Genomic DNA, 18,616 nt, shown 5'->3' with positions numbered 1-18,616 from the left:
ATCCCATGCCCATGCTCATTATGGCAGGCAGCACAATGGTTCCATTCTGCTGACTTACTTCAATGATCTGAGGGTACAGTTCAGCATAAAATATATTGCTGGCTATCTGACTGCTCAATAGGGGACTGAGCAGTACCAGTGGCTAGACAATGGATAGCTTGTCTGGATGTCTTAAAGGCAGTCCATACTATTTAAAGAGGAAACGCATTCACAAAAGAGAAGCTACTGAGATATTTTAGGAAGGCTTGGCTGAACAGTAAAGAGAAACAAATGAAACAAGATGCCAGAGAGAGGAAGATAACAAAGTATGGGGCTGGATGAACACAGCAGGCCAAGCAGCATTTTAGGAGCATAAAAGCTGACATTTCGGGCCTAGACCCTTCATCAGAAAAGGGGGAGGGGGAGAGGATACTGAAATAAATAGGGAGAGAGGGGGAGGCGGACCAAACATGGATAGAGGAGAAGATAGGTGGAGAGGAGAGTATAGGTGGGGAGCTAGGAAGGAGATAGGTCAGTCTGGGGAGGACGGACAGGTCAAGGGGGTGGGATGAGGTTAGTAGGTAGGTAATGGAGGTGCGGCTGGAGGTGGGAGGAGGGGATAGGTGGGAGGAAGAACAGGTTAGGGAGGTGGGGACAAGCTGGGCTGGTTTTGGGATGCAGTGGGGGGGGGGGAAGGGGAGATTTTCTCTGCCTTAGTTAATCAGTTTATAGGTCATCCCTTTGCTTGCTATTCTGCTGTTGAAAATTTACTCACACCATCTGACACTTTTGATCACCTGCAGTGACTTATTATTTGACACTCCACTCACATCATTTGTATGATTTTTGACCTCTCTGTCCTTGATCTTTCTGCTTATAAATTCTGTGTCTGTGCTATTCTCTCACTTTACCTGACAAAGGGGCTATACTCCGAAAGCTTGTGACTTCAAATAAACCTGTTAGACTATAACTTGGTGTCGTGTGACTTCTGATTATGTCCAGCCCAGTCCAACAACAGCACCTTCACATCTTTTCAAGGGTATTTGAGGATGGCAATAAATGTTGGCTTTGCCGACAATGCCCACATCCTATAAAGAATTATGAATTTGTTGTCTACATTTTATGTTCATAATTTTCCAGTGAATCTGCATTTCAGAAGCTGATAATTTAATCTACACTATCATCATTAGTTATTTGGAAATTAGGTAAAATGTGCAGCAATAAACTTCAGTAAAAGGCTTTAAACATAAATTACCTGTTCTCAAAACAAAGCTAAGCTTAAGAAGCCACATCAAAAAGTCAACTGAAAGCTACTAATGGTGCTTTTGTCTTAATTTATCAAAATAACAAGTGTTTACTGATAAGAAGGGTAGTAACATACACATTGTACAATTATGCTTTTGTTGACACTCAATTAGAACATAGAACATAGAACAATACAGCGCAGAACAGGCCCTTTGGCCCTCGATGTTGTGCCGACCTGTGAGCTAATCTAAGCCCACCCCCCCTACACTAATTATGCTGATTAAGATTCACATTTTACTGGTATAAATTTAATTTCTTTATAGAGCAATAGACTTACGAAAAGTGCACAACTTGCTTTCCTTTGAATAATGAGAACTGGGATGGCAATTTCGATTAATGAAATTATCAAATAAGAGAAACTCAATGACATGTTTGAGATAAATTATCTGCCCATGGGTGTTAGAAAACTAAGTCAAAATGTTCTGGAACATTATTGGAAACATGGCTCTCCATCAAAATGCAGTTTCCAGTGTCTATTATGTCAAAAGATTAAATGTAATTATATTTTCCATCAAATTATTATGGAATCATTATAGCTATTCTTTATTCAGTGCATTTCAGGAAGTAGCTTACCTCTGACCATGATGAATATTGCCACCCTCCTACATTGCAATCTCCATGACACACTTCCTTATTATCTGGCTTTGGTTGATAGCTGCAGTATGTTTCATCTATTTTTTCAGTCTTTCCTTCCAATCTACTATATTTTGCACAGTAAATATCCAAAGTTCGATAGCCAGGTCCACATTGGGCTGTGCATTCACTTTTTCTGGCAATATGCCATCTGTTTGAGAGCAAACAGCATAATACATTAATTAGCTTGGAACCGTCCAGGCTGGAACTGAATTGGTTATGTACTTATGTTGCGCAGTGGGTTCAAGTCCCACCTGACAAGTGACATAAGAGATCATCTAAAAATCTTTAAAACTACTTTGGCTATCTGCTGTACGGTACATTGTTTATTATTTTTTGCACAATTGCAACTGATGGAAACAAATGCCTACAATATTTATCTATCGCTAAAACTGTACACTGTGTTTTAAATGATAATTCTTATTTTTAGATACAGCACACATGAAAGTGATTTTCAATGAGCGCTGAGGGGCAGCTCATCTGCTTAGCAGCCGACAGTTAGTTGAGGTCCTATTCAGAGACTTCAGCACAGAATCAAGGCAAAGCATCCAGGAGGAGAGGGGTGGGATGGAGGGTATGCCTCATTCTGGAGACACCATTTTTCGAATTAAACTTTTAAAACATGTTATTTGTCCTCCCCGGAGTCCTGACAACCAATATCATTTCATTTCTTTGGTAAGAATAGACACTGATAGCTACATTTCCTACCAGACATTTACAATTCCATTTTAAATGTCAAGTGTGCTGGGGATTCTAGTCATCTTGACAAACATTGCCTGTCTACATTTAGGCACAATTAACAAGTCAAGACGGTGATTTGAGAATTTTCATAAGATTTTTATCTGTTTTAGAGAAGATTCATTTCATGACAGCTGCAAGAAAAAACTGCAAAGTGCAAGGAAACGTGGACTCTTGGAGGGCTAGTGGTGAGAGTATAAATATTGCGCCGAATATGAAAATGACAGCCCATATGAAAGTGAATGTTGAACAAGCAATTCGACAACTCAGATTAGTAGAGAAATCTGGAGAAGGGGTGTCATCAGCAAGATGTGGAAACTGAATTCATGCAAGAATTTTAAACCCTGCCCACTTGTGGCTAGCCAACCAGTTGCATGCTTAGACTGGAGCAGTCCTCTACAACAGAGCTGGTGGGTAGAGTATCAGCCAACCTGCCCTCCCTTAGACATACTGAGGACTGCAGTAGACCAATTAATGGGCAGATATAGCCAGTGATGTTTACATCCCATGAGTGAGTAAGTAGGACATACATAGTGTTAATATTATTTTATTAAGGAAAATTAGAAGTCATCTCTTAATCACCATGAAAATAATTTTGAGAGGAAGACAATTCTTGAAATGTACACACCGTACTTCACAGTCTGTGTTGCATGATTCAGTTAATGGAGCTGGCTGTGGAATTTGATCACATCTCTGATCAGAGACTACCAGCCGATCACTTTCTCTGGTACAAATAGGTTTTCTCTTCCTTTCGCCTGGTGAAATAAGTTGTCATGTTAGAGAACAATGATGAATTGGGAGAACAGCAAATAAGTTAAAATTATCTCCTGGAACATAATTCAAAGCTATAAACTAGCAACAAACTGTGCAATTTGGAACAAATGTTTTGATTATTTAAGAGTGAATTACAATGTGCTTTACCTTGACAAAGTCTGTTGCAATCTTGCCAAGGACCAAACTGATCCCAAAAAAATCGTTGTACTTTATCTTCAATAGGAATGTTGAATGAGTAACGCACATCAGGATTGTATAGATTTCCAACAGACAAAACCTTGAATATAACAAAAACAAACTGTTCAATTATTTGTGAAAGTGTATAGCAAAAGACAATATAATACACAGAATTTAACCATGTACGTTGATTTACCTGAACTATCAGTTCTTCCTCGATCCGATCAGTACAGTTGATTCTTTCCACTCCGTTATCAGAGCCACTATACTCAATTACAGCTCCTCTAACTTTAATTTCCCTTTTAAACATGCTGACCACAAAATCTCCATTTAAAAGGAATTCTTCTTGACTGTTAGCCAAAGCTGCAAAATGGAATGCAATGAGAATACAAATGTCTGTACATAAAACTTACAAATGATCTCAAAACTCCATAAATACTATGTTGATATATGAGCTTGATGCATTTTATACAAATTTTCACAAGCTCCTCAGTTTTGTAATGTATGGAAACGTGAGATATAATTAAGTAGCTTCCTGACTGCTATTTCCCACCTACACATTCAACCTTGATTAAAGAAGGGGCAAATCACTAACAAGTCCTGTGGGAATTTAAAGCTTTGCCCTAGAAAGCAGTTTCCTGTGAATCAGTAACACATCACACAACTTCACACTAATGTGATTTTTCAGCTAATTTCCTAAGTTTGAACCCTACCATTTCATTCATTGCTATATAATTAAATCTCTTTCATCTAAACAATAAAAGAGAAACAGAAATAGAACTACTGATGTGCAGGAAGAAGGTATAATGTTTGTCCTAATAGTGATAATTGTGTCTGAGGAAGCTGAAGAAGCTATAACATTTGAACACAATGATTTTAACAGTGCACAAAGTTAAGGTTGTTACACAATGAAGTAAGCCACTTCTGAACAGAAAGGAAGCAAATGTTCCTGGACTTTATAACCTGAATGTATTTGTTCAAGTCACGAACATCACTTCAGCCAACAAGTTCAAGGAAGAGAGGGAAAAAACTCAGAGCTTTACACCTTTAGTAATAATGATGGCATGTCACATTCCCCTCAAACTGCTCAATAATTGTTACTGTGCTTACCATAACAAGTTATTACATTTTATAACTAAAACTGTAAAATGGATGCTTTTATACTGTTATACTTAAATCCACATTGATTGTTCATGTTTATCACATGTTTTGTTTAGATGATTATTTTCCAATAAGTAGGCTTACTGTGTTTATTTGTTTAGTTTTATCACTTATCAGAATAACCAGGTCATTTGATTAACTAAAAACATTGCATGTTGGTTGACTAATAAAATTCCTGCGCTTACAAATTACAAATGGGCTCAAATAATATCATTGATTCTGTTATGTTCAAACCTGGGTGAAAACTGAACACTCAGATTTGTTAAATACTGGAGCTATTGCTCCACAGTCATTCTCTTTCAATGTTATACAATGTGATTTATGATCTAGTACAGTTGAGACTATGGCACTTTATAGATTTTTATAGCAAATTTTAATTTAAATGTATTGGCTAAATGAGCAAACAAGATGAGTATAGGTAGTAAATTGCTTTGATGATTGCCCTACAGGGATGAATCTGTGAAAATAAATGGATTTATAATGATCTAAACAATAAATGAATGTAATGTCGTGTTTAACTTTATTAAACTTTGCAAGAAAATCCATGAAGTTCTTCTATTTGCTTTCCAACAAAGTAAGAGAAGAAAATGCAGTCTGGCAGGGGACTGATGTCAGTGTCCTGGCCCTAATTTGTTTTTGTTTTCTCTTCTCAAAAATATAGTTGGATCATAACATTTTTCAACAAAAGCATTACAGAATATTTCACTTGAATATTACAGAATTTGAAAGGGTTCCTGGATCAATTTAGAGACAAAAAAAAACTCAGATACCAGAATCCAAGGTTGAGAAACAGGAGGCTGGAAGACCACAGCAGGTCAGGTGGCATCTGGATGATAGGAGAAGTCAACATTTCAGGTACTACACTTTTTCAGTACTTCCTGAAGAAGGGCAATACCCAAAACATTGGCTTCTCCTTTCCCCAGGTGCTGCCTTGCTTACTGTGTTCCTCCAGTCTCCAGTTTGTCTTCCTGGAGCTACTGTCTAAAAGTTTGGTGGAGAACTTACCACAATCCTAATGGCTGCTGCACAAGGTTGACTAATGTGAGCAGCATTAATTGCCTTGAGATGAAACTTCCATCCCCACCGTAGATGCAAGTCCTCGCTTTCCAGTGTCTAATGTTGAGGATCCAGGGCAGGTAGACAAGTCCGGAACTGGGTGCCAAGGGGAATAGTAAATGGGGAAGTGGGAAGTGATTTGAGGCATGAGAGATCCAGTTCAAGAGGCTACAGTGAAGGTGAGACATGAAAAGGCTTTGGTGAGGTCTCCAATGGAGGTAAATCTGACCCAAAGCCTGTTGTGTAGTTAATGGTGATGGGTTTTCTGCTTGGTATGGGCCTCTCTCCACCATAAGCAAAATACCAGTCAGGGTGAAATAGGGCTTCAGTAGGCCCACAAGTCGGCCAGCCACTTGTCACCTCCTTTGCTTCATGTAACCATTCAGACATTTTAGCGTTGTTGGGGAGAGGGACACCTGCTAGGTTTGACATGACACCAGCCTCTAACCTGCTAGTGGGGGAGCAGAAAATCCAGACCCTGAGAAATTCTTGAAAGCTTACACCATTAGCAACGAAACAGAAGAACTCGCTCTTTGCTGCTGTTGAGCAAGAAACTGGTAACCCATGATGCTTTCCACTTTTATCCTGAATTAAGCCAAGATGGAGAATCCCAGTTGCACAAGCAGGTGGAATCAAAATGAATGAGCAGCTTCAGGTAATTCATATAGAATGAAATAGCTGCCTCAATGGGCTTCACTTGTGGTCAAGGATAATCAAGGATGTGACACCAGTTTATTTAACAGATGGATTTTGAAGAATTGTGTAGCGCTTTTTGAATCACTTCAGTCTGAATTACTTCTCTCACCCAACAAAGATCTTACACAGGACTGGACAAACAAATGCCTGGGAAGCTAGCCCTTTCATACATTTGTTGCAATATCAAAGATTCTCTACCTTTATTTAGAAAGGGAATGAGACAAAGAAAAGGTAACTATAAATTTATCATTGTCACTGGGAAAATGTTAGCGTCCATTGCAAAGGATGTAATAGAATAGCATTCAGAAACGCATTATATGATCAAGCAGAGTCAGCATGGTTTCATGAAGGGGAAATCAGGACTGACTAACTTATTAGAATTGTCTGAGGACATAACAAGTGGGTAGACAAAAGGAAAGCAGTAGATACAATGTATTTGAATTTCAAAAATAAAATTGATAAGGCACATGTCATGCTACTTAGTAAGAACCCAATGCATTGAATGGAGTAAACACCCATAATTCACTGACTTCCACCCCATGGATCCCCATACTTGTGAGGCTGGCTGCAGGCCTCAGCTTTATAGTTTCCCATTGACTCATCCAGTGTGCCTCAGTAAACCAATCACAATCCTTTGCTCTTTGATGAAAGGTCTAGGCCCGAAGCGTTAGCTTTTGTGCTCCTGAGATGCTGCTTGGCCTGCTGTGTTCATCCAGCTTCACACTTTGTTATCTAAAATCCTTTGCAGTTTGTGTGATGTATGTGCAGATCTGTGTTATTGGTATCCATGGGAAGTTTGTATCCCTATCCTTTGCAGATAATGATGATTTGCATTTGGGGGCTGGCTACCTAATAGAAGACAGAGACTGGGGATCAGGAGGGCATTTTAAAGATGGCAAAGTGTAGCTAGTGATATGAATGAGGAAGGGCACTATAGCCAAGTTTCTGGATGACAGAAAAGTAGGTAGGAAATCAACTGATGAGTATGACCCAGAAAGCCTGCAGAAGGATATAGACTGGTTAAGCAAGTCAGTAAAAACGGAGGAGAAATGTGATATGATGCACTTTGGCAAGAAGAACAGAGAAGCTGCATAATATTTAGAAAGTCTGCAGAAAGCTCCAGCACATAAGAATTTGGAAGTCCTCTTGCATAAATCACAAAAAAACTAGTATAGACATTCAGCAGGAAATAGACAAGGCAAACTGAATGTTGGTCTCTATTTCACAGGGAATGGAGTATATAAAAAAGGAAAGTTCCGCTAAAACTGTACAAGGCACAAGTCAGCCCACAGCTGGAATACTGTGAATGGTTTTGATCCCGTTATCTAAGGAAAGCTATACTGGCATGCAGTCAGTTCACTGGGTGTATCACAAGTATAGAGGGACTGTCTTACAAAGAGAAATTGAGTAAGTTGTTCTTATTAAAATGTAGAAGAATGAAAGGGAACGTCATTGAAACGTGATTCTCAGAGGGCTTGACAGGAGAGACGCAGTAGGATTATTTTCCCTTGTTGTGGAGTCTAGGGCCTGAGGGCATAATCTCAAAAAAAAGCAGTTGCATATTTAAAACACAGATGAGGAGGAATTTCTTCTCTCAGAAGGTTGTGAATATCTGGAATTTATTATTGCAGAAGGCTGTACAACTGTGTTATTAAGTACATTCAAAGCTGAGATAGACAGGTTCTTAATCAGTTAGAGAATCAGAGGTTCTGGTGAAAAAGCAGGAAAATGGAGTTGAGAATGATAAAATCAGTCATGATCTCATTGGAGTGGTGGAGGAGAATCAATGGGCTGAATGGTCTATTTCTGCTCTTTCGTCTTGAGTCCAGAAATCCAAGGAACCTCTTTGCTTTGGAGATTTTCAGCAAAATGTGGAATCCCTGTCAAAGATCATTTACAAGGCCTTTCCCCGGGCATGGAGAATTTGATTACAGAATGCAAAACTATCTGTTTGTGGATCTTTTTTGTTGGGAGTTAAATGACATGGCATTTTTTTTGGCATTAAAAATGCCACCTCCCATTTGTGCTGAGAGAAAACAGGGTACAGATCTGCATGAAGGCTTGATGAAATTGCTAGTCAGTTTTACTTTGAGGAAGTGAAATTCTTTCAATTGATAAAGATGTCAAGCCAGAGCTATACAGCAAGACAGTACAATTACATTGGCAAGATGCAGGGCGTGATGGAGGCAGAGACAAGGACCACAGAAATAGTGACAGAGTCAGCAACAGTGCCAGAACTGGAAGCCAGTGGAACTAAAGACAGTGGCAGCATGTAACTGAGTACTTAAGACTTTGAGCACTAAAAAAGCAATGTCACCCACACAAAGGATGGCAGCCTGTAACCCAGTGCAAAAGTTCGTCAGGGCTAAAAAAAAACAGGGGTAAGAGCTATAAGATGCATGGTCAGTGCAAATGCATCCTGTGTTAGTTGCACAAGATGTACAACTGTCCATGTGCATAAAATTACTGCTTCACTCACATGATTTCCCGATCCTATGTGTACAAAACCATTATTTGAATATTTAATACAAATTTTATAATGTTATTTAGTCTTTTTGGTTTGATTTATTGAATACAGCAATGATCTTAAATTCAGGTGTTTAAATTGGGAGTTGACTTCAGGCAGCATGGAGCAAGGTGGGCAGAAACAAGACAGGTACCCAACTGATATAGATAACAAAGTGTGGAGCTGGATGAACCCAGCAGGCCAAGCAGCATCTCAGGAGCACAAAAGCTGATGTTTCGGGCCCGAAACGTCAGCTTTTGTGCTCCTAAGATGCTGGTTGGCCTGCTGTGTTCATCCAGCTCCACACTTTGTTATCTTGGATTCTCCAGCATCTGCAGTTCCCATTATCACCAACCTGATATAATTAGTTTTAGTCCCAGTTGACTATAATACTCAGATTTTATCGAAATCCCATTGACCAGCTGCCCATACAAAATGGCAGGAAGGAAGATCTCATGGAAGAGTGATCTCAAATAAGCAAAACAGCTCATGGTCTCGCAGATGCAGTATAGAATCACCAAATGAGTAGACTCCTGTTTTCTTCCAGATTACTTTAAATTCTAAGCGTCTGACTTCTTCCATGCTAATTCCAAAAATGACAATCATTACTGTCAATGGAATCAAATAGGGTCACATGGTCTGGGAAAATCGGGGTCAATGAAGGAATCACCACCAGTAGTGTCTTCCTTGATCAAATTGTAAAGTGCTTGTTTCCTGTTTGCTTGCTTTCGCCATTGTCTTGCTTCCTCTCCCGCATACTCTACTGTGCCCTATTCAATGCTTGCTTTTCTTTGAGATCATTTTCACAAAATATGTTTGACTTGCATAACTCATCAGTTATTGCTTCTTTTATACTTTACAGCATTTTGACCCAGAAAAGAAAGGGTTGTTTTATTCTTCACAAATTGCCATTTTCTTAATTAGACTTGTTTCCTTTATTATACTTACAAATTCCTACATGGAAATTTCATATAAATCATTTCATGCATTGTAATTTAGTAACTACTTAAGTGACTGACACTCAAACTTCAACAGATTCATAATAACAATTTCAAGTTTCCATAATACAATTTTAAAGCATTGTGTTGACATGAAGCAATCTTGTGCTCATAACTAGCTACAATTCTCATTAAATTGTTGAAAATTTAACATTGGCATCTACCCAACAAAGTGGAAAACTGCTCAGGTATGCCCTGTTCACAAAAGGGGGACAAAGCCTATCTAGTCATTATCACCCCATCAATTCACTCTTGATCAACAAAGTGAGAGAAAGTGTCATCTATAATGATAGTAAGTGATATTTACAAAGCAATATTTTGCTTACTAATGAGATAGCAAGGTGTAGAGCTGGATGAACACAGCAGGCCAAGCAGCATCAGAGGAGCAGGAGGGCTGATGTTTCGGGCCGAGACCCTTCTTCTGAAACATCAGCCTTCCTGCTCCTCTGATGCTGCTTGGCCTGCTGTGTTCATCCAGCTCTACACCTTGTTATCTCAGATTCTCCAGCATCTGCAGTTCCTACTTTCTCTTGCTTACTAATGTTCAGTTTGGGTTCCACCAGGTTAATTTGTCTCCTGGCCTCATTTCAATCTTTGTTGGAATATGAACAAAACAGTTGACCTTCAGAGGGGATGTGATAACAGGGCAGCATTTGACCAAGTATAGCACCTGGGAGCGCTAACAAAAGTCAAATCAATTTGGATTCAGGAAGGAAATTTTCCACTGGTTGGAATCATACCCACAACATGGCAACATGGTGGTGGTTGTGGAGGCCAATCACTTTAGCTCCAGGAATCACTGCAGGATCTCCTCAGAGCAGAGTCATTGACCCAACCATCTTTGGCTGTTTCATCAAAAATCTTCCTTCCAGCACAAGTTTAGACATGGGGAAATTCACTGATGGTTACACAATTTTCAGTACCTTTTGTGACTCATTGCAGGCTAAAAGTATTTGTGCCTTCATTCAACAAGGCTTGAATAATATTCTGTCCTGGGCTGATAAATGGTAAGAAATACTTATACCAGGCAAGAAATACTCACACCAAGCAAAAACCATCTCTAACAAGGGAGAATCCAAAAATTTACCACTGACATTCAAAAGCATTACCAGAACTGAATTCCAACCAAGCACACTGTTGAAGTCACTACTGTCTAGAAACTAAGCTAGAAAAGCCATCTAAACCTTGTCGAGAAAACAGTGACTTACTCACCTCCTGTATTCTCAAAGCCTCTCCCCCATCTACAAGGTACTAGCCAGAAGTTTGATGAAAAATTCTACACATGCCTTTATGAGTGCAGCTCCAACAATGCTCAAGACGTTCAACACTTTCTAGAACAAAGCTGGGAGGTTGAGCAGTACCTCCATCCATTACCTTAAATATTTTCTACCTCCGCTACTGATAGAGGCATCGGTGTATGTCAGATACAAAATGGACCACAGCAACTCACCAAGCTTTCTTCAACAGCACTTTCCAAACCTGCGAAGTCTACCACTGAGTAGTTCAAAATCACAAATGCATGGGAATGCCACCACCTGAAAGCTTCCCTGAAATTCAGACATGATTATTACTTGGAACTATAATCACCATTCCTTCAATGTTGCTGGGTCAAAATCCTGGGACTCTGTTCCTGATTGAATGACATTAAGTGGACAATAGTGGCTCAAGAAGGCAACTCACACCAGACATTTGGAAATGGGCAACAAATGCTAGCCTTGCCAGTGGTACTTGGATCTCATGTTATAAACTGCAATATATTTATTATAGAAGTAGAAATCTAATATTCTATGAATACTGCAAGTTCACTGCATACATCCGTGTACATGAGTTTTAAACGTAACATTTTGTTCAGTAGTTCGAGCGGACACTTTTATTACATGTAAATGATAAGGAAATCTAAAGACGTTAAAATAAACTAAGTCAATATCATCAAGTAAATGTGCAGACATTTTCTTTTGCATCATTAAATAAATGCAGGTAATTTTCTGAACATACTTTCACTTCAAATTTTGCTGATTTTATTAAGCAATGAAAATAAGTGGATTCCACATAAATATTGGACTGATGTTAGTTTTATAACATGTCTTCATTCTTAAAAAAACAAGGCCTCCTAATTTGGAAAATAAAAGTCTTTGATCAGATGCATTGAACCACTACTTTTCCATTGCACACAGTCAGATTTTCCAGTGACACATGCATTACATCCAAGTTCAAAAATCAACAAATGTACCTGCAGCATATAATGAATTTGGCCTAATTTGAAATATCTACATTTGAGAAGGAAATAAGCCATTCTAGAGAGGGACGACAAGTTAAAAAAAGTATAATGTATTTCATAAAGCCATTTAAACAGGGTCAACTTTATCTGGGGTACAAACAATTCCAGATAACATCAAAACTAACTGGTGCACAAAGATAAGGAAAATAAAAAAGTACTTGATCTAACAGTTAAATATAAAACAGCAGGAGTTCATTACACATACCTCTGCATTAACAAGCACTAACAGAAAAAGTTAAGAAACAAGTGAACCGATTGGCTGAGTAGCTGGCTGTAAAGTGTGATAACAAAGTGAATTCCTAAACTACTGATATCTAAGAATGATAATAATGAAGGTTTCCATTGCCCTCATGACTTTATATTTCAAACCTTAACCCTACAGTAAGCATGCTTAAGCAAGTCTCTGCAAACTAATGTTCCCCTTTATAAAATTCAGTGTAGTTTGATAGAATTGAAAACATTACAAGTTAAAAACCTAAGTACACAATTTGATTAGAATAGTGCTTCTCAACATCCTTTGTGCAATGCCCTCATGCTTTGTAAACTCCATGTCTGAATCCTTCCAATCAGGATTTCACCCTGTCGCCATTCCAAATTGGCTCCTATAGGATAGAACTTCTGAAGTCGATAGGATGGTGACAGAGGCAAACAATGCATCCCTCTCCTTCTCAAACCATCTGCAGCCCTAGGCAAGTTTGATCATACATCCCTCTTTATTGCTCCTTCACTGTTATGCAGCTGGTATCATCCTTATCTTAGTGTAGTTGAAGAATCACTTGCAATGTATTTTCAATCACAAATCATTACCGCCACTGTTTCCAAAGCATTTATGTATGCTGCCCCTTCAATGATCATTATCCAGTATCATGTCAGTTTCACACGTACACAGACACCACACAGTTCTATATCACCACCAACCATTTCAACTCATCCACTGAGATTAAATGGTCAGACTGCAATCTGACACCCAGCACTGGATGAGCTAGCATTTTCTACAATTGCATGCTGGGAAAAATGAAGCCATTGCTCCTGCTCCATGTCACAAACACCATTCCACAGACAATGACACAACCATTGTCTCTATCCCTCTCTCTTGTAACTATTTGAGCTGTCCATGCTGTTCACAGTCTTGGTGTTCTACTTCACCCAAAGATGAGTTTTTGATGATATACCAAAGTTGCACTTTGTAAACTACTACCAATTCTGAGATTTAACATGACTCAACCCCTGTCTCAGCTCATGTGCTGCAGAAATCCTCATCTATGTTGATGCTACCTTTAAACTTGGCTATTTCAAATGTATTTCCATCTCTATCTTCAATCAACACTGGTTTTAGCTTAATGTTTACTTACATAAAGCTTAATTCATCCTTTTTTTATAATCAAAGGCTGTATTCTTCTTTAGTAAATACATAATTTTATTTTAGTAGATTAGTAAAAGCTTTATTAACCAGAAAAAGTGAGCACCAAAAAGACTCTACAATGCCACTTTCAAACAGTTTTCATAGATACTAAATCAAATTTATTGATATTTATAATGTCTATTCTCCCACAAATCTTTCAAGATTGTAAAAATGGCATGGTGTTTCTTGCTCTTCAACAACTCTTGGCATGAAGCAACCCTACATCCACGAACTCCAAATTAAACTTCTGCTCAAAGTATTTAAATTAAGAAGTAGGCGTGCATCAGCCATAAGATTCCCATTCTTCATTGATTTCTCCAAACAGATGCAGATCGAGCACAACAGCAAAAACAACTAATTGCCATGGTAATAAATACTGTTTTAATTTTATGTTCATATTTTCAGTGTTTTGTTCTGCTCAAAATACATGTAGTACACCTAATTCTATCATGTAAAAATGTAAAAATGTTTCTGGAGAACAGGAAATATTTAGGAAGTATGTGAAATATTTTATCAACTCCATTGAGTGAAAGGCTTAGTTAAAAACAATATAGAATGCAGAAGTGAACCATCTGGCCCTGATTTGTGCCACATGTTTATACTGTATACGTCTGTCATGTTAATTAAACTCTGCCCACGTTACCACTATATCCCTCTATTTCCTTCTTCATAATGTAGACATCAAGTCTTCCCATAAGCACTCAATGCCATCGTTTCAAGCACTTCACATAATAATGCCTTCTGGATTATCACTCCAACATATTTAGAAATTCCTGCCAAGTTTTTCATTTGATCAGTTAACCGATTACCACCTATCAGAAATAGTTTCTCCATATCAGGCCTCCTGCTAGCATCTGTATATACAGACTAAACTGCCAACTTGCTCAAACCTTTCTGACATATGCTCATTTTCAATTTCATTAACACCCTTGTAAAATTCTTCTGCATGTCTTCAATATTTCAATACTTTGTTTTTAATATCAAAACTGCACATGGTATTCCAAGAGTGGTTTAACTGAGGTTCTGCAGAAATCTAACATTAACTTGCTGCTATGCTGTTTTATTCACCTCTCAAGCAAGCCCAGTATCTCAACTCCAGTACTTTGTTAGTGCGCTTTGTCATATTGTCAAATCATGCTGCTGCTTCAACTGATTTCTGTATTGAACTTCACTTAACTAGAAGAAGCCCATTCAGTATTACTCCTATACCACTGTCAACCAGGTAACGTTGAGTATTGATTGTGTTATTGCCAGCCCTCCATGTGCCTAACTGACATGTCAAGTCTCAGGCTGGAAGTCAAATCCATTCCAGACAAATGGAAAGAAAGTTTAATCTCTTTGCCAGCTGTAACAATCTTAAATGAAAATATTTGCAATTCTCCACTATTCTGACAGTTTCATTCAAGAGATTGTACTTTCAACAACAAGGATCTTTGCTGAGAGTCAGAACAGGGCATACCAGCTTAAATTGAGCTTTATATCATGTGATGTAATTTATCTTGAATTATTTCATGTTGGCACAGTGCCCCAAAAGTGGAAGAATGATCATTCATTAATACTAACCTCCTTTCCCAAGTCAAACAAAAATGAAGATCTAACATATACGGAGATGAAAATGTTATTAGCTTACAATGAAATCTCTGATCTCTGCCATTACAGGTGAACTACTGCTACGAGCAATGAAAATTAACAGATAACCAATAATATTCAAATTTTCATTATTATCACTAACAATACCCAAGGCATAGGAATCAAGAGAAGTATAATACAAGTGATATAAACAGAGGTTGACTTATTACAGATTGGAAGAGCTAAGTAGTGGCAGACTAATTTGGGACCCATTGTGAGTAATACAATGCACTAATAACAAACATGAGCAGACAATGTTATTACGTGCATTGAAATGAAGTATTTTAGATTCCTTCAAAGCAAACTTACCAAGATAATTATCATCTTCTGGTTTCCCTGAATAGCTGTGCTGACGCACATCAATATTTGTAGCACCGATTGGTATTCGTACAACTACATTATATCCTGGGAAATATCAAACAGGTATTCTAAATGCACAGTCAGAATGCAGTGTAAAGAACTAAAATGCATTATAACATTCATTTGTAAAGCACTGACGACAATACAGAAAATGTATTACAGCTGAATCAGTATCATTGAGATTACTTAAATGATTGATATTGATTTCAATACATTAAAAAATATTGTTTCAAGCCACAAGATAATAGCAGTTAGCCCAATTTGCACATATATTGCAGGAGTGGGAAATGCCCTTGCATGAAGCAATACAAATAAAGACACAATTTGTTCTCTTTGATCTAAATTGAAACAAAATAACAGTAGTGTTTTTTGAATAGATGGTCTGATGGTTGTAACTTAAAATTGCTAATATCTCAAATTTGTGGATCAGTATACAGGTTAGAAGCCACAACAGTGCACAGCATCTCAAAAACAATAACAGTGTATTGTTGCTTTTCAATCCCCTACTCCCAATTCCTCCACCTCTGCCGCATCTGCTCCCAGGATGAGACATTCCACTCTCGCACATCCCAGGTGTCCAAGTTCTTCAAGGACCGCAACTTTTCCCCCCACAGTGGTCGAGAACGCCCTTGACCGCGTCTCCAGCATTTCCCGCAACGCATCCCTCACACCCCGCCCCCGCAGGATCCCCCTCATTCTCACACAACACCCCACCAACCTCCGGGTACAACGCATCATCCTCCAACAATTCCGCCATTTACAATCCGACCCCACCACCCAAGACATTTTTCCATCCCCACCCTTGTCTGCCTTCTGGAGAGACCACTCTCTCTGTGACTCCATTGTTTGCTCCACACTCCCTTCCAATCCCACCACACCCGGCACCTTCCCCTGCAACCGCAGGAAGTGCTACACTTGCCCCCACACCTCCTCCCTCACCCCCATCCCAGGCTCCAAGTTGACTTTCCACATTAAGCAGAGGTTCACCTGCACATCTGCCAATGTGGTATACTGTATCCATTGTACCTGGTGTGGCTTCCCCTACATCGGGGAAACCAAGCAGAGGCTTGGGGGCCGCTTTGCAGAACACCTCCACTCGGTTCATAATAAACAACTGCATCTCCCAGTCGCAAACCATTTTAACTCCCCCTCCCATTCTTTCAACGACATGTCCGTCATGGGCCTCCTGCAGTGCCACAAGGATGCCACCCGAAGGTTGCAGGAACTGCAACTCATATTCCGCTTGGGAACCCTGCAGTCCAATGGTATCAATGTGGACTTCACCAGCTTCAAAATCTCCCCTTCTGCCACCGGATCCCAAAACCAGCCTAGTTTGTCCCCTCCCCCCACTGCACCACACAACCAGCCCAGCTCTTCCCCTCCACCCACTGCATCCCAAAACCAGCCCAGCCTGTCTCTGCCTCCCTAACCTGTTCTTCCTCTCACCCATCCCTTCCTCCCACCTCAAGCTGCACCTCCATTTCCTACCTACTAACCTCATCCTTTGCCTGCAACGGTAGTAGATTCGCCAACTTTAGGTACATTTAAGTCATCATTGGACAAGCATATGGACGTACATGGAATAGTGTAGGTTAGATGGGCTTGAGATCGGTATGACAGGTCGGCACAACATCAAGGGCCGAAGGGCCTGTACTGTGCTGTAATGTTCTATGTTCATCCCACCTCCTTGACCTGTCCGTCTTCCCTGGACTGACCTATCCCCTCCCTACCTCCCCATCTATACTCTCCTCTCTACCTATCTTCTTTTCTCTCCATCTTCGGTCCGCCTCCCCCTCTCTCCCTATTTATTCCAGAATCTTCACCCCATCCCCCTCTCTGATGAAGCGTCTAGGCCCGAAACGTCAGCTTTTGTGGTCCTGAGATGCTGCTTGGCCTGCTGTGTTCATCCAGCTACACACTTTATTACAGTGTATTGTTGCTATTGGGTTAAGAAGGACATAACCTATCCTTTGCAAAGCAAAATAACAGTGGTGAATTATATTGCAATAAACATCATCAGAATGCCATTAACACATATTTGTGTTATGATCCGAATGATACAAAACCTCACACTGTGTTTGGATATGGTAAGTTTATCAGTAAGTTCCACGGTAATTAACACTTCTTAAAAAGTTATTGCTGTGGTGAAGTAAAAAGACAACTAACAGTCTAAAGTTTTATTTTAAAACAACAGCATGCTAAAATAATTCATATTTAAAAATTCAAATGTGTGGTAGTGCACGATCAGAGTAGAATTCTCAAAATTGAAGGTCCAGGATTAATTTCACATGTGAAATCTTGATTAATTTCACTGGAAAGCACAGAATTGTATGCAGTACTAAAAGCGGCCTCACCAATGTCCTGTACAATTGCAACACGATGTCCAAACTCCAAAGCTCAATGTTCTGACCAATGAAGGTAGGTACGCCAAACACCTTCTTCACCATCCTGTCTACAGGCTTTTAAGGAATTATGCACCTGCACCCCTAAATCTCTCTATTCAGCAACACTCCCCAAGGTCCTATCATTATTTTTATAAGTTCTGCCTTGGTTTGCCTTGCCAAACTGCAACAGCTCGCATTGATCTACAATTTTGGTGTCAACTGCAAACGCACTATTCATGCCTCCTATATTCATATCCAACTCATCTATATAAATGAAGAAAAGCAGCGGATCCAGCATCGATCCTGTGGCACACTGCTAGTCACAGGATTTGATTCCAAAGAGTAACCCTCTACCGCAAGTTCTGTCTCCTGCCTTCAAGCCAATTTTGTATCCAATTGGCTAGCTCTCCCTGGATCCCATGTGATCTAACCTTATTAATCAGTCAACCATGCAGAATCTTTTCAAACACTTTGCTGAAATCAGTATGGACAACATCTACTGCTCAGCCTTCATCAATCTTCGTCACCTTTTCAAGAAAC

General features: G+C 39.3%; 1 protein-coding gene across 5 annotated transcripts in view; it reads right to left on the bottom strand.

Moving 5' to 3' along the window:
- Window positions 1-18,616, bottom strand: part of adamts9 (ADAM metallopeptidase with thrombospondin type 1 motif, 9) — a 254,369-nt gene that overhangs the window by 152,571 nt on the left and 83,182 nt on the right. For all 5 annotated transcript variants that reach the window (XR_007249201.2, XM_048547294.2, XM_059649931.1 and 2 more), the window contains exons 16-20: window positions 15,642-15,737; window positions 3,803-3,969; window positions 3,577-3,706; window positions 3,284-3,410; window positions 1,858-2,068 (exon numbers count right to left, since the gene is read on the bottom strand). Coding sequence is in view for 4 of the 5 variants with exons in the window: in XM_048547294.2 (XP_048403251.2) it covers window positions 1,858-2,068; window positions 3,284-3,410; window positions 3,577-3,706; window positions 3,803-3,969; window positions 15,642-15,737 (731 nt within the window). In the remaining variant the exon portion in view is untranslated. The remainder of the gene's footprint in view (window positions 1-1,857; window positions 2,069-3,283; window positions 3,411-3,576; window positions 3,707-3,802; window positions 3,970-15,641; window positions 15,738-18,616) is intronic.

The sequence above is a fragment of the Stegostoma tigrinum genome, chromosome 11 (assembly GCF_030684315.1).
Source record: "Stegostoma tigrinum isolate sSteTig4 chromosome 11, sSteTig4.hap1, whole genome shotgun sequence".
Classification (NCBI taxonomy): domain Eukaryota; kingdom Metazoa; phylum Chordata; class Chondrichthyes; order Orectolobiformes; family Stegostomatidae; genus Stegostoma; species Stegostoma tigrinum.
This window is presented reverse-complemented; position numbering and strand designations above follow the sequence as displayed.